The 21,166-nt window shown below is 34.1% G+C and overlaps 2 protein-coding genes across 2 annotated transcripts; one reads left to right on the top strand and one right to left on the bottom strand.

Moving 5' to 3' along the window:
* Nucleotides 1-1,727: 1,727 nt before the first annotated feature.
* Nucleotides 1,728-9,269, top strand: LOC122580024 (glutamyl-tRNA(Gln) amidotransferase subunit A). Its single transcript, XM_043752294.1, has 11 exons — nt 1,728-1,964; nt 5,353-5,467; nt 5,571-5,795; nt 5,893-5,975; nt 6,067-6,167; nt 6,590-6,713; nt 6,797-7,088; nt 7,501-7,671; nt 7,797-8,021; nt 8,373-8,606; nt 8,940-9,269. The coding sequence occupies exons 1-11, from the start codon at nt 1,795-1,797 to the stop codon at nt 9,075-9,077; spliced, it is 1,878 nt and encodes a 625-aa protein (XP_043608229.1). The 5' UTR covers nt 1,728-1,794; the 3' UTR covers nt 9,078-9,269.
* A 1,827-nt stretch (nt 9,270-11,096) lies between these two features.
* On the bottom strand, nt 11,097-14,756 carry LOC122610041 (calnexin homolog). The gene is made up of 6 exons (XM_043783019.1): nt 14,547-14,756; nt 14,369-14,438; nt 12,192-13,318; nt 12,032-12,103; nt 11,828-11,941; nt 11,097-11,468 (listed from the first exon to the last, which is right to left on the bottom strand). Exons 1-6 carry the CDS (start codon nt 14,625-14,627, stop codon nt 11,328-11,330), a joined length of 1,605 nt encoding a protein of 534 aa, XP_043638954.1. The 5' UTR covers nt 14,628-14,756; the 3' UTR covers nt 11,097-11,327.
* Nucleotides 14,757-21,166: the final 6,410 nt, after the last annotated feature.

Raw genomic sequence — 21,166 nt, 5'->3', positions numbered from 1 at the left:
ACTTGATATAAAATATGAGTATATAAATAGAATAAGTTTTAATTTTATATTTCATTGATATAACTTTTATCAGCTATTATAATATATTATCAATGGTTTTTGTTTTTTTTTCCGTCTAAAACCCTTATGAACTTTTCTGCTTATCCCATTTAGGTCAACGTACATTTTTATTTCCTTCTAGGTCGATTAAAGTAGTAAAATTATCTCATAAAAGTCATTCAGTTTTCAAATTCTGTTGACTATGATGATGTGGCTATTATTCTAGTTGTTACAGACTCATAACTATTTAAATTTTAATGACATTTGTGGTGATCGTATATCACTTTTTTGAGTTATATCTCATTAAACATGCATTTTTCACATTATTATACAGTATAACACCTTGAAACATCTTTACAGGTCATTTTTAAGTAAATGTCACATAAGTAATGTTACCTGAATTGTACAACTCCATGTCACCTCGAATGATAAACATGTCATTATATTATAACCTACTTAAACAGTGGTTTTTTGTTATCTTCTTCCGTTTACACATGAATATATGATTTGCCAAATATAAAACAGAATTTATGCTTGGTCCAGTCGTTTGAGTGTTGCCCTTCTGAGTGGGAGGTCACGGGTTCAAAACCCTCCCCCCTTCCCTTCTTGTTTTTTTTTTATAAAATTTTTTGTTGTTTTACACTTTGCACCCTCTTCTTTTTGTTTTTTTTTCCCCCTTTTTTTTATAAAATTTTTTGTTGTTTTACACTTTGCACCCTCTTCTTTTTGTTTTTTTTTCCCCCTTTTTTTTCTCTATTCTTTTCTGCTCCCTCATATTTTCTTGTTTTTCTTTTCTACCCCTCCTATTTGCTTTTTATTATTTCTAACCTTATATAATTTGTGGGATTCTTTTAAAATCTTATTTAACATTTGTTTTTTTTATATCTTTTTGAACACTTTACATTTGGTTCTTTTGTAAGTTTTAATGCTATAATTTTGCTTCTTATCCATTTTTTTTGTTTTCTTTGTTGGATTATATATTCGTTTGTATTTTTTAAACATTTGGTTTTTATACCTTTTTTACATGTACCACTTGTCTTTTTTTTTTAATAAATTTTCATTTGGTTTTCGTATTTTTTTTTGTTTTTTCTTTTGTTCTCTTTTTAATTTTATGGTTTTAGTATATACATTTTTTTTTAATTTGGTTTTTAATACTTTTTACCGCCATAAAATTGTGGTTTTCATAACCTCCCTCATAAACCCAAACGCTTTTAAAAACTGACGTCATTTCATTTTTTTTTCCCTTTGTTTGTCGGTTAGCAGATTAACATTCTTTTCAAGTAGTAAAACAATTATTTTTTGTTATCTCCGGCCAATGACCAAATATAACACCATTTATGATCAATCAAGTTTCAAAAATGAATGAGACAATTTTTACAATTTTTAATGACCTAAAAGAATAAAATTACGATGTTCTTGAAAGTATATATAAAAAAATTATATAGGGATTGTAGAGCTTATTATTAACGCAACGTATGGAGATAGAAAATTCAAATCATGATTAAAAAAATGAAATAAAGAAGTGATAACAAAGAATAGATAAAGTCAGTCCACCAAGACGGCAATGGATCTAAAGTCTAAACAAATATATAAAAGAAAAAAAAATAAACAACGTATGAAACATTTTCTTGAATCTGAGCGGAAAAAATAGAAACATCGATCCCGTCCTGTTTATCGATCGAAACAAATAAAAGTGGAAGTGGAAGTGTAAGTGTGTATGTGTAATCACCTTCGATAACCACGTGGCAGGGAAACATGGCCCTTAGGTGTCGTTACCGGTGGACACGTGGCGTATCTGGGTTGTTGTTTGTCATCGTCATCATAAGTAGTATGTTTTTGGTGTGTAGTCCATCATCATCTTTTACTACTACTCCACAACAACAACATAATATATCGTCCTTCGACTGTACTCAAGGAGTAACATGGTAAGCTTACATTTCTCTTTTTCAACATATATATATATATACACTCCGTATAATATACTTTATAATATAGGGTGGGTTAATTTAAGGACATCTTAAAATTAGGGATTATTAGGGACATGTAAGTTACACATCTGTAATTCGTGGTGTCGGTGGTGGCGTCGTCGGAAGATCATGGTGGTGGTCGGAGATGATGATGGTGGTGGTGGTGTTGATGGTGATGGTGGTTGTATAACTTACACATGTGTAAGTCGTGGTGGCAGTAGTCGACGTCGCCGGAGGATCATGGTTGTGGTCGGAGATGAGGGTGGTGGTGGTGGTGCTCGGAGATGGTGAAAAATGAATGATTGAGAAGTGTCCATAAATTAACTTTTACCGTATAATATATATCTATATAAATCTTTTGGGTCGGTAGATGTCATGAGTTTTGCTTCTCTTATAATAATAAGTCCCACGGTTACAAGACTTGTTAAATTTTTTTTTTGTGCTACTAAGCCACATTTAAAACCGCCTAGTTTTTGACAAAAGTTGATAACTGTGGGTTTAATGTGGGATGTGGGAACTCACTCATATATATGTTATGGGGTGACTCAACGATTGTGGTTATTGGCTGCCTGGGCTTCAATATTATGAACCACAACCTTTAAGCCTACAATTTGGGTGCAAGATATCGCGGTTTATACTCCGTTACCTCTAAACCTGTTTATAAGTCTAGTGACTTTGTCCCTTTATTACATTAACTTAGTAATAGTGTACCACCTTTCTAATGACTTAGGAATAGTAACATTTTTCCTACCCGATGGAGGCTACAAGGCTCCATCACTGACGAAGCCTCCATAGTTGAATACAATTGAGGCTGCTTCTTACATAAGACTTCGAAGTTAAACATAAATGGTGCATGGAAGCTCCTAACGTAGCCTCCTGACTTGAATACGTACAACTACTTCAAGTAGGCTCCCTCCAGAATTGAACATAGACCCTCCATGGAGGGTCTTGACGAAGCATCCTGGATTTGAATGGAGAGATAACCTAAAAGCCTAATGCTCCATTACTCGCAATGCAACGCTAAGTTGGGAGGCTTAGTGGTGTAGCACCTCCCTAATCGCTTAGGATTAATATATCTATTCTACCTTGTGGAGGCTACTAGGCTCCATCCCTCATATAGCCTCCGGACTTGAGCATTGCTGGTCAATGGAGGCTCCTCATGAAGTCTTTGGACTTTAGAACGGCTGCTCCATAGAGGTTCCTATGACGAAGCCTCCTAACTTGAGCACTTCTGCTCCATGAAGGCTTCTGACAAAGTCCAAACATAAACATGACCCGAGCCTTATTGAATCATGGGCTTTATTTAGGCCCAAACATGGAAAGTCCATGACCCAAATAACTAAACCTTAAAGTCTCTAGTTTCCTATTATACATAATATTAAGGGGAATGAACGGATGAAAAGTACTCGCCTGCGTGGCGAGTTACTATTCGTCCACGTAACAGCCTGTAAAATTTTGCCAAATCGTATCCCGTCCGATCTTTTTATTACGGGTTATTTATTGGTTTTTTGCATACTTTTTTTTCCTTTTGAGTTCTCAAACAATATATTGCAACTTTTTTGTGGCTATATCCCGTATCATTACCATTATTTGGAGTTTGTCACATCGCATCATGTTTGAGCTTTCTATTACGGGCTACTTATTGGTTTTTTTCACATTTTTTTTCTGTTTGAGTTTTCCAAAGAGTATATCACAATTTTTTGATGGTCATATCCCATAATGTTATGTACCTTATTTGGTTTTTGCACACTTTCTTATATGTGGTTTTGACTGATATATTGAAAACTTTCATTCGACCTTTTTCTTTGTGCATATTAAATATATGTATTCCATACTATAAACTTTTAGATGCGTTTGTGGTATTGCTTTAAATAAGTATCTATTTCATATGCAAAAAGTTTGAAGCTAACATGTATAACTACATATCATAAGTAACAAAATTTAATCACAATATTTGAAACTTCGGAATGCTCAGACGGAAGCTAATGTGGTTTTGACATTAAATGAATATACATTTGAAAAAAGTTTATCCGTGACAGAATGATTTTTAATTAGGCGGTTGGAGGTTTAACGCAAGTACATAAAACAACCTAAGTAGTTAAGGACCAAAATTTCGGTGTTTCGGTCAAGGACTGGTATTTGAAATATCGATTATTTCAGTGGTATTTCGGTAATCATAATATTATAAAAAATATTATATCTAATTATATATATACCAAAAAGATTGCAATTATACACACAAATAGCAATTATATTAAGTTAATACTCAATCTAAATATCAAAGTCAAGCTTAAAAGTGTCAATTTTTGATAGATTAGTGTTAATGCTTGAAAAATTTAGTGTTTCTTATGTTGTTTGTCAGTTTAGACAAAAATAATTTAATAAAAAATATAAAAAAATCTGAAAAACTGGTATACCACCGAAATTTGGACCGAAATTTCACCGATTTCGGTGAGATTTCGGTAAATTTCACCGAAAATCTCGGTACCGAAATTTTTGACAAAAATCTTTACTGGTATAAGTGGAGGACCGAAAACTGAAATACCACCGGTATACCACTGGTATACCACCGAAATTGACTACATAGAAAACAACACAACCATTTCAAAGCGAAAATTGTTGCGGGACTCAAAATTTACTAGTTAAAACAAAAGGCATCTAAGGGAGGAGTTGTTTTCTCCATCCTCCATATTCTCTAACTCACCCCTTAGACTACTTGAAAGGATAGTTTTAGGGATTTTAAAGTAGGTTTTACAATTACATATCGGATAAAAGTGATTGGCACCTTTAAGTGCATCAACAAGTTTAGTAGTTACAGAGATACTGATTAGATCAATCAGATTAGTTATTTTATACTCTTTTTTCAGTGCATCAACATCACTAAATATCATGTATTGTGAACCGTGTAATGTAAATCAATGGTTTTGTTATAGTATTATACAGTATTACATTTCGTGTGATGGTGTTGGATTTGATCTTGTAGAGTTTGCAATGTACCGTTTGTCAGTGAATTAGCCACATATATGCAGTGTCCTTTGTCTCGCTAAGATATTTTTGCTGAAAATGACCAGTTTTTGGTAGAAAAAAGAACGTGTATGCCTATCTTTATACAACATTTATTTTGGTTTTGAAACAAGATGCGTTACTCTACTCTAACGTTTGCAAAGCAGGTGAGTACATATAATAAAACCGGAAAAATGTTGTTTCCGAAAGTTCCAAGTCTTTCTAGGACCATTATGTCCAGGTAACAAATAAATCCAGTAGGTGGCTACAACGCTGACTGACTGCAGTTATAATATTATTTTTACACGTCTCTCTAAATGTGCTCATCTTTCAATCAGGACAGTGTGAGTCCTGATTTGTCTAGCCATCATGAGAAAAGCTCCAAAAAAGCAGATGATGCTTCACGTCTTAAACGTGCTTTCAGTATGTTGGATGCAGGATTCTTCAATGACTCGAAGGTAATTATATCGTTCTGTTAAAGTCAGTTGGTGGATTAGTCTATGTTATATAGATTTTCTAGTTATTTCTTATATAAAACATCTACTATTTTGTCGAATTCAGATGCTTGAAATCAAGAAGGGTGCCGAAGAGCTCAATATTCCTATTATGAAAGCGAATAGGAAAGCAGTCGCTACCATCAATGGGGGATTACGTTACCATTCTCCATTAGTTTTTCATTCCAAGTGGAAACACGAAGAAGCACAGGATGACACTAAGAGATTTAGTTATCCCTCAGCTACTGATGTTACGAGGCCTAAAAATGAAGAAGATATTGCTTTCATGTCTGTAAGTTTCTCATCACTTTAGTATATCCATTTGGCTGCATTATATGATGCTAAGCGTGTTTCTCATTTCTGGTTTTGTGGAATTTGTGGGATGGTAGATTCTTGAACTAGGCCACCTTATAAGAACAAAACAAGTCTCTTCAGTGGAGCTTGTTGAGATCTTTTTAAAGAGGCTAAAAAGGTAATTTCACGCAGTAGAACATCCGAATAGTTATCAAACTGAACTCGCATTGGGAAAATACTGCTTCATTTGTGCTTTGATAATCCATCAGGTACAATCCAGTGTTGGAAGCGGTTATTACCATCACTGAAGATCTTGCGCACAAGCAGGCAGAACAGGCTGATCAACTACTTGCACAAGGTGTCGACTTAGGTACAGCACAAAATGACCAAAAAGACTTGCTACAATGTGCACTGTGGGAAAAAAATTCTAGTATCATTTGTTGGATATGAAAAACGGTGGCTTATTTAACGGGTCAAACTCAGTAATTTTTCGTGTGATTTTTTTCTCGTTGGGTCACCATTACATGAGAGAGTTCTAGTCCAAACTTTTACCCAGTTTTTTTTAGATACCAGTGTGTCGAATATGAATTGAATAATTATATGTAGTATAATTAGTATTAGTAATGTTATGGAATATTATTGCTTAGAAGGCTTAATGTAGTAACTATTGCCCGACCCATTGGAGATGAAACGTAATGTGAATCAACTACTTCAAAGTTAAAGGGATTCAATATGTATACTTTTATCATTTCTGAGAACTAGGTTTTGAACAAGTTTGTTTTCAAAGGACAGGTCCTCTTCATGGAATACCATATGGGCTAAAGGACATCATTTCGGTTCCTGAATATAAAACCACTTGGGGTTCGACTACATTTAAAAATCAAGTCCTTGACATCGAGGCTTGGGTTTATAAAAGGTAGGGGCTCAATTGTACCACATGGTGTTTTATTTTGTCGTACATGATCCGAGTTGCTGTCTTTGGTGTATATGTGCATGCAGGTTGAAGTCTGCAGGGGCAGTTCTGGTGGGGAAACTGGTTACAGGGTCATTGGCATATGATGATATCTGGTTCGGGGGTCGAACCAGAAACCCATGGAACATTGAGGAGTTTACTACTGGATCATCTGCTGGTCCTGCTGCCTGCACCTCGGCAGGTTTGGTTCCTTTTGCAATTGGCTCTGAAACAGCTGGTTCAATAACTTATCCCGCTGCACGATGTGGTGTGACTGCATTAAGGCCAACTTTTGGAGCTGTTGGTCGAACCGGTGTACTGAGCTTGTCTGAGAGCTTGGTAGTAGTGATTCTTTTTTCTTGTAGCTTTATATTTTGTTATATGTGGACGAATGGGGGATGTTGATTGCAATAACAAGGCAAAACGGGTAGGCAAATTTAAGAGCAGGTAGATGTGTGTTGGTGTGGGATAAATATTGAGAGTTTTCTTGTCTTTCCGAGTTTCCGTTTATGATAATATAAAAATTAAAATGCGTAACCTCAACTATAAATGAATTCGGAAGCTTTTGAATTCGAATTGTTTTACCCGTTATCATTTTAGATATAGTAAAACTGTGAAGAAACACTGGTTTACCGAGTAAAAAGGGAAAAAAAAAATAGAGTAAACCCTAAGTATACTCATTGACCCCTAAATGGGTCAAAATTTTCACCTATATGTTCCATCACTGATGAGATATTTACATCTTGAAAAGGACAAACTTGGTCCTTTATGTAGAAGTGCTGTTGATTGTGCGATTGTTCTAGACCTAATACGTGGTAAGGATCCAGATGACATGGCATCAAGAAAGATTTTTGTTGAAGACCCGTTTTCTGTGGACATCACGAAACTTACTGTTGGATATCTTGATGATGCTGAGATGGAGGTGAGAGTATTGACATATAGAAGAGTAGTATTCGATGTTACTTCTTTCTGTTTCTAATAGTCTTTGCATCAATAACACTAAAATGAGTTGCAAATGATGGGTTTTTGGTAATGTTGGATTGATAGGTTGTTGATGTTCTTATATCTAAGGGTGTTAAAATGGTACCGTTTAAGCTCAATTATACTGTCAAATCTGCTCAAGGTATATTAAATTTCACAATGGATGTTGACATGCTTGCTCACTTTGACAACTGGCAAAGGTCTGGGAAAGACGATGAGTTTGAGGCCCAAGATCAGTGGCCGACAGAACTTCATCGTGCACGCATCATACCAGCTGTAGATTACGTGCAGGTACATCATCTACTAGAAGTGGCAAAATGGGCAGGTCGAGTGACAGGTCAAAATGGGTTTATGTAAAAGTTAGATGTTTAATTGTGGGTCAAGAGTAAGACTTATCGGGTTGGGCTACGTTGCAAACAGTTACTTTATTTGTTTCCTAAGTTAAAAAAAAATGGCTTAACGACTTGAAAGATGTTTAAAAGAACTGTATGACCGTGCAACTCATTGTCGTTTTATGTGTCTTTTTATATTTACCCAGTTGACCCGTTAGCAATATGGTAGAACATGAATTGACCCATTATCCATGAACTCATCTTTCATATATGTTGTTTGTACCTAATATCCATGACCAATGGTAAAAAGGCGCAAAGAGCACGTGGAAAGCTAATTCAAGAAGTAGGGGATGGTTTTACGGTCGATGCATTCGTGGGAAACGTAACAGATTGGGAAAAAGTTTGTGTCGGTAATCTTGTTGGGATGCCAGTAATGGTTGTTCCTGTTGGTTTTAAAAAGATCCAGGATCCACCTACCAATGACACTCGAAGAAAGACTACTGTGACAACAGGCATTTATGCTCCTCCTGACCATGATCACATAGTAAGTTCTCTATGCCTTTTTTGATTTTCAATTGCTTGTTGAGTTTCATCTTCAAACAATGGAATCCAACTATTTCTCAAAAAAAAACATATTCACTTATTATTTCTGAAGTCTAAACCAATGAAGGGAAGAGGTTGGTCTGAGTGGTCATCATTTTCTTATTTTTACCAATTCTGTAATAAGCAGTTGTCTCAGTACCAACCCATTTACTTATAAAGTCTATGATCTAGGTTATGGAGTGTGCTGATCTACCACAGAATAGTGTAAAAAAATATATACGGATGTGTACGTGCTACACTGATAAAAAAACTAACGACGTTGTTGATATTGTAGGCGCTGGCATTGACTATGGCATACCAAAGTGTCACCAATCATCATAAACAGCGACCACCTATAGACAATCTTGGTCCAGATGATGCGATCCCAAATCCACCCAAGGCAATGATTCCTCCAAGGATTCTTAAAGGTTAATGTATCATATTCTGTGTGTCTATTCCTTTGTGCTTGTTGTAGCGGGGAGTTTAGCTTTGTTGCTACATGTCCCATATCTAGGTCTCTTTTGATGCTATATGTATCTATATCTATATCTATATTGGTAGTTCGATACTCATTTATGAAGCATTTGAAGGTTCTCTTAGATTTTGAATTTTTAAGAACACTAAAATGACTAATTTAGCCTTCTATCTAAAAGTTTTCAATTTTTCATATTTTTTCATAGTTGCGGACTTGCGGTTGATGAAACCAACGGTCATCACGCCATTCGTGGATGAAGTTTTTGAATATCATTTTTGAGTTTGATTTATGCCTTGAAATTTTAATTTTGTCCATCCATCGTTCTGCCCGGTATTATGGATCTATAACTACAGTAACAGACTGAGTTGTTTGGGGAGTTGCATTTCCAAAATTGACCAAATATGCATGTATTCGTGCATGTAATCTTTGCTAAGTTGTAGGTGACAAACTGATAATGATGTATAAAGGGTTGAACTTGAAGAAACGACGTAACTTGTCACTCATGTATAGCACGTCTTTGAATCATCGTTAGGTCCAAGTCGGATTTTTTTTTGTCTGCTTTTGTATGTTAAGAATGTTTGGGTTAAACTTTGATCCAAATATCTCTCATGTTGTAGTTTTCTTCAGTCTTTTATCACAGCAGGTAGATAAGTTAAATGAATCTGGCCTTTCTGATGCGATTCCAAGGCTGTGTCAAAACAGTTACCGAAAGACACGGCTAGTGGGTAAATCAGTAGCTGTAATTTAGGGACAATTGCTGTAGCTATTGAAGTTTATTTATATCTTCTATTTTAGTTTCGGAGGGTGAATATTAAATTATTATCATCTCTTTGGGGTTTTATACCTTGTACTTGGAGACCACCCTTCCCAAACAGGACAGTAATTTGGCAAAGGTTCAGTGAGTGGTGCGAGACTTGCTGCTTCTCTGTTCAAGGGCTGATGGAAGCTCACACGAGATTAGGAAGCAAAGTGCAGAAGATCATAAAAGGAATAATAGGGATGGCTAGTTGGGAAATTTGGAAAGCAAGAAATAATAAAAGATTCACAGGAAAGGATGTTTGAACCGAAAAAATCATGCAAGACATTTAGACGCCTGGGTTCCTTTGGTATAGAAATAGATCAAGAGATAACAATATTGCTTGGATAGATTGATGTAACTTAAATGATGTATAGTTTTTTGAACGGCCTACACTTGGCGGTGGGTTTTGTGAATAAAAGTTGATATTAAAAAAAAAAATGGTTTAAGGTTCTATCACTTTCATTTACCATATCCATGGGAATAGTTGAACTAATCTAAAAAATGGTGACCTGACGGTGTCTTAGGAGTAACGGACAAAAAAGGACGAAGGGCGAATGAAAAGGGGAGGGATTTTTATATATATCCCGACCCAGGAGCGCATCAATGTTTCTATCAGACCAATGAAAAGTGTGCCTTGCTCAGTGCTCAGGGGAGGTCATTGTCATCTATTATTTTAGAAGTATGTAACCACACCTGGACAAGAAGACCCTGTAAAGCACACTATCTTGGGATTGGCTTTGCTCCTTCCCGAGAGGCTTTGGATAGAATTGATTCATGTCCATCAACTTTTATCCATATGTAGAGAGGAAAGATAAGTCTAAGTTTGCACACGATAGAGGGAGGTGTGTTTTGGACAATGCAACGACAACGCAAAAGTTCCACACTGGGCACTTGGTACTTTGAATTCAATAAAATTTATATTTCTGGGAAACGCAAACCTATGCTATGAGATGATAGCCCGCCTCTGTTATAATTATAGACAATAAATGATAAAACAAAACCATATGCGGTAAGTTTTAACATACTCAAATCCGCCTGACCCTTCGCCGATTAGCGTTTGGCATGTAATGTAGCACTAAACTGAAGTTACACATTTGATGTCCCATTCTTATAGCCATACTTTTTTACATGCAACCAATAATAAGAAGAAATAGATCATTCACTACAACAGAGACAAGGAAAACCAAACTGGAACACACCCTGGCTCTAGATTAAAAATCTCTCATTTACAACGTCATACAAGCTTTTCGTTTCGTTCTAAACGACAAAAACTTCAAATGTATTTTAACCAAAAAAAAGAAGATATAGAAACATGTAATTAGATGAGAATAACCACTAAACACTAGATTTTACCAGATATGAACCTAATCTCACCGACTTCAACAATTGCACTCCTTAATCTTCAACAATCAGTTGTCACGTCTTGTCCTTCTACGTGGGGGGTCATTCTGCTCTTCTTTCTTTTCTTCCTCTTCACCTTCTGCTGCTGCCGCGGTGTTGGAGGCCTCACCTTCGTCCTCCTTTTGTGGAGCCACAGTCACCGCCTTCTTCTGTAAAATCATTAACAAGTTTCAGAAATGTGACGTATATTGAGATTTTATCAAATTGATGTATTGAGATTGAACCAGGCTGATTTTATACCGACCAGCTCAATTTTATACATTTGCATCAAATATATATCAAACTTAGACAACCTCCTATAATTGTTTTATTCAACAAATCAAGTTATTACTGAAATCATAATTAATGCATCAATTATTTAAATTTTTTTGACAAAAAACGTGTTTTGGAGGGCAACCCGTCCCGGATCTGTATAAACAGACTAGTATAACACACTCGTATAGACAAGCAATCTAGTTTATCTTGCCAGCTCTAAGGAGGAAAGAATTAGGCATGGTTTGCTACTTACCGCTTTCTTCCCACCAAACAGCAACTTCAACAAAATGCTAAAGATCACAACAGCAATAGAAACTATGACGCCAATTGTGATGTTTGGTTGCTTTTCCGCCTTCTCAATAAGTTCCTATGATAACAGCAAACAAGTTTTTAATACATAAGAGAACAATACAACACTTTTCTTTGGATTTAACTATTGTAATGTACAATGATTTACCATGATCTTTTCCTGGTGGTCGCCCAAGAAAGGTAGATTCGCAATCTTGTAAAGGACATCAAACACAGCTTTCTGCAAAAATATCAAGTAATACAATTAGAAAATTCTACTGGAGCCAGGGAAAAGAACATTACGGTATTTCTCTTATTACAGCAAGTACCTGGATTCCCTTGAGACCATCTAAACCAGCTGACTGTTCTTCTGCCTTTTGTTTATCTTCTTCCAACTTAAACTTTGGCTTCCATGTAGTCTCCCTGATGGTCAATGCTGTTTTCTCGTCATTTGTTATCAAAATGTTGTCAAACAAGATACCATCTTGCATTGTCCAGATCTCAATACCAATAGCCGCGATTGGCTCGAAGTCGGGGCTCTCGAGTTCAAAGTAATCAGGGTTAGGGATCTGGCGTGGCTCCCAGATACCCTTGTAAGCCGGGTTTTCAATAAGAGGAGCACTCCATTTACCCTTGTAAGCTGGGTTCCTTTTCAATGGTCTCCTCCATTCTCCACAGCCAGGTGCAGACTCGCATTTTGGGTTGTCGATTTTAGGAGCTTCCCATTCACCATCCTCTTCATCATCCCAATCCTCAGGCTTCACTGCCTCAGGGTCATCAACTTCCTCAGGCTCATCTTCTAGCCAGCCTTCAGGTTTCTCAGCTTCCTCATCCAAGATCTCCATAGGTGCATCCTCATCCCAATCCTCAGGCTTTTTGGCTTCTGGGTCAGGGATTTGAGCACGCTCATCCCAATCTTCGGGTTTTTGATCTTCTGGGTCGGGAATAGTTTTTGGAGGGATAAGTGCTGGTTCAAAGTCATCAGAGGATAAGAAATTAGCCTTCTTTTTCTCTTCACCATCAACCATTATGATGACCTCATTGTCTGGCTTTAAAATGGCAGTGTACACATGAGTCAATTTATCTGAAGGTACAGATGGGGGGAATTTGAGATGGTGCTCAACATACTCTCCACTTTTCGGGTTCTTGTGTTTGAAGATAAAGTGAACCTTGTTTGTAGCACCACATTTGTCAGGGCCAAACATAATGGAGTAAGGTGAGTCGTTATCAAATCCCTTGGCAGTCCAGCCAGCCTCTTGTGGTCGAAGATATTTCAAATATGCACCACCACACTCAAGACCATTCTGAAGACGAACTTCAAATTGGAGAACAATTGTGCCATCCTTGAGCACAACAGGTTTTTCTAGCTCCTTGACAATTGCGTGCTTTCTAGCCTTCTCGCTCACAAGAAGCCCAAAATCTTCATGTCCCTCGCTCTTTGAGTGTTTCCATACACCTAAAGACCACAAATGATTTAATTACGCCTCAGAAATCTTCTTAATCAGACAATTTCAGCACAGAAAAACATTCACAGTTTCCATACAATTAGTCATTCCATGGCAAATACATACAATAGTACAATACAAAGAGATATAGAAGATTATCCTGAGACATATATGAGTCATACTCAAGAAAACGCATAGATTTGCAAAGCCCAGTATAATTGCAAGACTACATAAAAGCATGCATGCATTCAGCTGTAAACTTCAAAAATAAAAACTTATTAGTACAAAAGTGAAGGCATATGTTTGTTACGTGAAATATAATATATCCGCAAGAATGCAAGCCAGGATCAGGAGAACCACCATACCATGGGTGATGTTCGTGATACTTTATTTGTTGAAAAAATATATTTTAAGTATCCACAATATTGATGGTCTGGGGTCAATTAATAGTTGTTCAAATAAAACTATATCTTCCTAAAACGTTAGCCGCATCAAACTAAAGTCTAAGAAGGAAAATAACTGTATGACACGTCTCAGTAACACCAATTTAAGTTCACCATCAAACAAATCGCCATTAAATACAACGATTAATCATTCATTGATCATACAACTAATATCATACAATGTCAAAGCATTCGTTAGTAAACTTAGCAACAAAACTGAATCAACTTCGCATCAATCTCAAAGCTAAGCCAAAAACATTAAAACCACTGCAAAGCCAATACACTAGTCGATTTTCTAGACATATAGACATCTACGTATATGTATATAAAATAAACACAATATATAATACACATGTGTGTAACTGTGTGCCTGTGTGTGTATGTATATATATATACACACATATATATATACATACATTATAATATATAAGTCAAACCTAAAATTACAAGCAAGTGCTTAGTGCTAATGTAAAGTACAAAGCTGCACCTCCTAAACAACAAGCTAGAAGTCATATTAAATTCAAACCAGTTCAAATGTCCACTTAAACCCTAACTAAAACCTATAGATACAAAAAAATACATACAGAAAATAAACAGATCGGAATTAACAGATCATACCGGAATATTCCTCCTTCTCGGACACGATCCAGCTCCCCTCGAACGGTTCATCAAACGACTCATAAAATATCTACACAATATATATGTATATATATATATATACATCAGTTACAAATTAAACTTAAAATTCAGATATAATTACAGATCTATAATACAAAACCAAATTAGGTTAACTTACAGCGTCAGAAGAAGCATAAATCTGTGAAATCAAACAGCCGATCAGCAGAAAACAACATAAATTCAACGAACTCATCTTCATGATGCTTCTATCTGTATCTATAGGCTTAATCGGTATCTATCGATCTGTGTATGTATCGATTGGTTGATCTAGAGGAGAAGCATCTAAAAAAATGAGAGAAAAGGAGACTGTGTTTGTGTGCTTTTAAACTTGAATTTATGGATGGGATATATATTGAGATCTGAGAGAAAGAAGTTGTGTTGAGTTGGTGTGACCAATTAAATCGAGCGACACGTTGAGATAGCCAATGGAAAAATGACACGTAGGATTGTATGTCATGGCTCGATTTGGTTTGCAGTGAAATTTAAGATCGACGGTCAGATTTATTTATTTAGGGTAAAATTCACTCCAATAAGAATAATCTTGTTTCACGTGTTCACCACGAACCTTGTTTCTACCCGATTTGTGTATACACAACAACAATTACAATTTTTATATTTTTACCCTATAAATAGCAATCTTAGAATTTAATGAATATCTATCATTATTTTACACAAATGTATTTTTTTAAGTTAATATATCGTCAACATAATTTAGGGTGTACAGAGTGTCATAAGTAGCGAATAAGTACCAGTTGGGTGGGAAGAAGAGTAGGAAAGGTCGTCCCCGGGTCTCTCACCACCTAACTATCCGTTTTTCGACCGTTACTGTGGTTTTTTCTTTTTTCTTTTAATAATTTTTGCATTGCATTGATATATATATATATATATATATATATTATTTTATATATATACACTAGATTATAACACGTGTAAAACGCGAGAGAACCATATAAAAATATATATTTATAAATATAAAAATTTGACATAATAGAAAAAAATATTAGAGGTTTAAAAAATTGGAAAAAAATAAAATAAAAACAATTACACAAACTAATAATGAAAACATAAATATCTTTCTACATCTTCATTTGCTTTGAAAAAACTACGAGACAATGTACTCGCGCGTTGCAGCGGTAAGATGGTGGGGTGATAGGTCATAGAGTGTGATAGATTATAGAAGGTGATATGTCATAGATTGTGATAGCCAAATGTTTTAGCCTACGTGCTCCGCCCTCGGATTTAAAAATTCGTCAAAAATATAGCGAATGACATCTCTAATGAAAAAACATGAAATTTTAATAATACCTATATAATTTTTATAATTTATTGATGTACGGTTTTTGGAATAAAAGATTTTGAATGAATTAAAAGAATAAAATGATTTATGGTGAACAGAAAAAAAATGAGTGGTTGAAATTTGAAGAGAGGAAAAAATGAGTGATTGAGATGTATATAGATGTATTGTACATTATGCATTAGTAGATGTGAATTGTTGAAAAGTTGAGAAAATTTGGAGGAAACAAATGTTTTATAATGCAGTAAAGATAAATTCCATCAACATTATAATTTTTCTTTGATCACCTTCAAGTATATATGTAACATAGTTTTCAAAAAAATTTGTAAATATCTTGTATTTTAATATTATAAAGTAAATATATATTAGTCAATCCTTGGAGCAAATTACACTAAGTAACATATATACAAAATTTATATATAACACGAGATCATGATTCTATTGACAACTTTCATAACATTATCCAATCATCATACACAAAACTATATAGTTTTAGAATATCAATCTCCAAACTATAAAAATTCTCATCTGTAAATATACTTTTGAAGATACTTTTGTGACATGAGCTCACGATTGAAAAGGCTTAAGAAAAAGAATCGAATTGTTAAGAATACAATAAGATGAATATTATCATTCTGAAAAAAATTTGATAAATAAAAAGTTAGATAGATAGAAAAAAAGTATAATTAATATTGTGTTTTATTTTAAGCAATTTATCTTAAGCTGGAGGACTAATATTGTCTTTGTTTAAAAGCTTACTCAAATATGACTTAAGCAATATGATCTAAAAGCGGTAAATAAAGATGAAAATTTAATGGAGGGTCAAGATTATTTTATGTTGCTATTTAAAATTTCTGTTTTAATAAATATTAGAGATAAAAGTGGTGCAGGTGTGTGTGTTGAAGAAGAAGCAGCCGCCCAATATTTCAAAAAGATAAAAAGTGTTATATATTTAAATTTTACACCCCGAAGTTTAAACTATTTATTAAATTAGTTGGTTTTTTTCTTTTTGTTTTGTATAAATTAGTATTACTATTATTATTATAGTTATTTGTAGTATTACAACTACTTTAGATTGGTTTAAAGGTTTTAATTTTGGTCTTTTTTTAATTTAGTAATTTGTATTAACTTTTAATTTAATTTTATGAAAAAATATTTTTTACTTCTAATTTAATTTAATGAAAAATAGTTTTAAAATACATAAATAAATAAAGAGGGGCGGGGAGTGGCGGGGAAGCATTCCGTGCAATTAGGAAGCGGGCGAGGAGGATGAGCAAAAGCAGGGAGGGGTGGGGGGAGTGCCTCACCCTTAGGCCAAGAGTGGGCGGTTAGCCTAACGGTCCACGCCCAAATCGTTTAGAGTTAATGATTGTTTAAAGTGTTAAAATATACGAAATTGATGTTAATGGTCTTTGCCAACTTGATGGTCGATGTTAACGGTATTTGCAGACACAACGACCGTCAGCTTCTGTCATTTTCACTAACTTTTTGTTGAGACTTCGTTAGATTTTTTTGGAACCTGAAAATCATACATCAGACTTATATCAACATATTAATAATGTTGCATTTATTACTTTTCAAAATGGTAAACTTTGATTTTTGAGCGGAAAATGGTCTATATCTTCCAAGTATATATATATATATATATATATAAAATGGTCAAGTCTATATGGGGTTGTTCACTTAGTATAATACATTACAACCTAAAATTCTTATACCCTGAATTGAGATCTTATAATCGCACTATTAGAAAAGTAAAATCTGGTTTCTGGGGAAACTAAAGCCTCTAAATCAATAGCATAGTCCTCGAATTATAGTTATACATTTCAGTTTTTATGAAATGAATCAATTAAATTAAGATATTATAATCATACCATTGGAAAAGTGAAATCTAGCATTTGAGGAAAATAATGCAGAGCCTCTAGATCAATCGCATAGTCTTAAAACAATAGTCATACATTTTAGTTATTATGAAATGGATCAATAAATTAATAGGAGGTTTTTAATTATAGACATTATTGTTTGTATTGTTTTTATGTTTACATCTTACAGACAGTTTTCGTATAACCTATAGAGATTAATGAAGGAAAAAAGAGCAAAAACTACTTATTGGAAGAGTTAGTTATTGTACTCTTTTTAAGCAGTAGGTCTAGGGTATGATACCGGGTAATTTAGACATTTTGATTACTCGTGCTAAAATGTGGAGAAAAAATAATATGCTTTATAAGAGATAAAATAAATTTGAATTTGATAGAAGCTTCAAACGATCCACGTATGTATAAATGGTGTAGAGAAATTGATTGGATACGGCCAAGACATTTACATATTAATACTCTTGATTCTATTTTATGATTGATATAGGCATAGTCTGATGTTTGAAAGTTTGTTCATATATCATGTCACATTGTTGGCGACATAAAATTCAAATGCCTAATGGTGTAAGATTCAACATGAACTAATGTTTAATTAATATCATATTTCCTCATTTGACTCCACATACATATATCAAATGTCATATATAGAACCTTAATTGATCAACCATTGAGTTTATGTGATTAGCATCATATTTTATCATTTATAGAATCTAGATTTCTGTCATTGATAAATGAAAAAAAAACATATTTAAGGAGTTAATTAGAGAACCAATGCCAAAATGACTTAATGGTAAACATCATGTTTGCTAATAAAAAGTTTCAATTCAGAAACTTTCTTACGTAAACATCTTGGGTAGTTAGAGAAAATGATTGTTTTGGGATCAAATGTCGTATGAGAAATAAATTTTCTAAGAAGATTTTCTAAAGTTATATCAATTTGTTGAATCCAAAAGATTGTGAGGTGAAAGAAAATAACGTGTTATTATTTTCGGTTAGCCGTGGATCCAAATTTGCATTTACTACTTTGTGATTGATGATTAACAATTCTATAAATTTCAATTTAAAGGATTTTGATTCGTTTTTCTATAATGACATGATTATTTTTCTATAGGGAAATAATAATTGTACCATTTGTTTTGATATTTTATCACAACTAATACATTACTAATTTGTATAGTCTGTTATATATATATATATATATCTTATTATCCTGACGTTTTAAAGACATCCACTTCACTTCAAAACTATTATTAAACATTGCCACATATGATTTTTTCTATGTGACATCTCCATGTTTTTCCTCACAATATTTATTTTTTATTATCATTTATATATACTAATAAAAACTATTATAAAATATCAATATAATAATAGTCTAATGTGCATATTTTTGATCAAAGTAACAATCTATGAAATATTAAAATAGCAATATTAAATCAATTTTTTTATATCATGGGTATTATATCAATTGCATATGTATACAAATCCCAAATTTTGGCAACCAAATTTTAACTATTACTCCCGTATATTTATAATATTATTAATATAGTAATATATTAATTTAGATCTTCAAACTAATAATATAAGAATATCAGTAAATAATGTAATATCTAATATCTAAAACTATACATAAAGCTATACCTTATAAATCTTTCTGAAAAGGCAGATTTTTCTCCTTTCATAGTTTCGTATGAAATTTGCAAATTCCGTAGTTGTTAATGAATTACATATCAGTTTGCAAAAGTAATAGCACTCACATTCATCCACATGACCGGCTAATATGTATCAATCGAGCACTCACAGTCATCCACATGACCGGCTAATATGTATCAATCGAGCACTCACAGTCATCCACATGACCGGCTAATATGTCACAAAGTAGTCAAACAACCATAGCATAATGAAACAGTTATGGCATACATAAAAGCATATGTAGTATTCCTTTCACCCCAAAACATAAATAATAGAAAAAGGGGCTACGAAGACTCACAGTGGTCCGGTACAGCGTAGTTTACAAGCACATAGAACAAGCACAGATATAAGTAAGATATATCTATTTGAATCCAAGTATGTCTTGATGTCAACCTAATCACAAGTCATTGAGCATAGATGAATACATGTATTAGTTCTTGTGATTACTTATTCACTGACTTGTCCTTGATGAACTGATGATTTGGTCCGTTGAAGATTCTTTGAACATCTTGACTCAAAAGTGTTTTAAATGCACTTTAAATACATGAACTAGACTCGAAATGAACGTCTTTGAACTCACACCTAAATACTTATCGTGTTAATGAGTTGAACATGACTTTAGTAATGAACTTTAGCCTTAGAACTTAATTTAGTTGTTTATTGAATTCGTACTTTAATGATTTAGATAGAACATTGCCTTAAGCGTACTCAATTAGGGTTTGCACTTTGTACGTTGTTTTAGATCGACTCTTGAACTAGCTCGATGTTAATAAGTAGCCTTTAATGTTTTTAATCGGAAGATAATGATGTTATGAACTTGGTTTGGTGTTAAATGATTAAGTGTAGTATGTTCGAGAACTAGTTCGTGTTGTTTTTGAATTTCACAAAGTCATTTTAGGGTTAGGGTTTCAAGATCGTCCCTTTGGATGAGCTTCAAGATCGTCCTATTGTTTCTGGTGCAAGATCGTCCTAGCCTTAAGCTACAAGATCGTCCTAGCAGACCCTAGTTCAAGACCGTCCTACTAACCTTAGGCTAGGTCAAAATCGTCTCATTGTTTTGATGTACAAGATCGTCCTAGGTGTCTCTACGTCTAGATCGTTTCAAGTGTATCAAGGATCCAAGATCGTATTAGGGCTTAAGAACTCAAGGTCGTCCTAGCAGACCCTAGCCAATACCGTCCTAGCTTCCAAGTATGAGGACAAGTATACAAGATCGTTTTATGAACAAGTGTTTGAGCTAAACCAATCCAAAGGATCGATTACCCATTAAACGTTCCAATACATCACAACACCACACAAGATCGAACGAGCAAACTCATGGTATCAATAGGCTGCCCAGGACGATCTTGGGGACCAAGATCGTCCCACTGAGATCGTCCCACATACAAGACGGGCTGAAACAACAAATGATCATAATACGAAGGTCTAGATCGATTCCGGGACTTGTTAGAACATCAAACTAGCACATATATACATAATAACACTAACCATTAACACTTTTAACGATTTCAAGACCATCTATAACATGAACAAGGTGTGGCACATCAAGAACAAGTTTTCCCTCATTTTCAAAAATGGGTTTTGTAGATCAAAGCATGTTATGACCCAAATTTGTTCATAAAAATGTTACTAAACACATTTAGACATAAACCCATTAACTATTAACACGTTTTTCATATCAAAATTGGACCAAATCATCAAGAACATAAACTTGAAAACGTACACTTTTAATTTGATAAAAAAAAAAACTCAAAATTTGTTGTTGTTACCTGAAATTTGATGCTAGAAATATGTTTTGATTATCACAAGGAAGCTAAAAGTATCAATAATTTTGGTTTAACAACCCAAAATCAAAAGGTGATTTTTGTGTGTGTTTAT

This window comes from Erigeron canadensis, chromosome 8 (assembly GCF_010389155.1).
Source record: "Erigeron canadensis isolate Cc75 chromosome 8, C_canadensis_v1, whole genome shotgun sequence".
NCBI classification, from domain to species: domain Eukaryota; kingdom Viridiplantae; phylum Streptophyta; class Magnoliopsida; order Asterales; family Asteraceae; genus Erigeron; species Erigeron canadensis.
The sequence above is the reverse complement of the archived record's forward strand: the minus strand, read 5'-3'. Positions and strand labels throughout refer to the sequence as shown.

What these genes read in the sequence shown, in the direction of transcription:
- LOC122580024 (XM_043752294.1), top strand. Translation starts at nt 1,795, where the DNA reads ATGGCCCTTAGGTGTCGTTACCGGTGGACACGTGGCGTATCTGGGTTG. An exon ending in TTTTTAAAGAGGCTAAAAAG is followed by an intron (nt 5,976 to 6,066) that starts GTAATTTCACGC and finishes ATAATCCATCAG; the next exon opens with GTACAATCCAGTGTTGGAAG. An exon ending in TTGATGATGCTGAGATGGAG is followed by an intron (nt 7,672 to 7,796) that starts GTGAGAGTATTG and finishes TTGGATTGATAG; the next exon opens with GTTGTTGATGTTCTTATATC.
- LOC122610041 (XM_043783019.1), bottom strand. Translation starts at nt 14,627, where the DNA reads ATGAAGATGAGTTCGTTGAATTTATGTTGTTTTCTGCTGATCGGCTGT. An exon ending in CGAGAAGGAGGAATATTCCG is followed by an intron (nt 13,319 to 14,368) that starts GTATGATCTGTT and finishes TGTGGTCTTTAG; the next exon opens with GTGTATGGAAACACTCAAAG. An exon ending in ACCACCAGGAAAAGATCATG is followed by an intron (nt 11,942 to 12,031) that starts GTAAATCATTGT and finishes CTGTTATCATAG; the next exon opens with GAACTTATTGAGAAGGCGGA.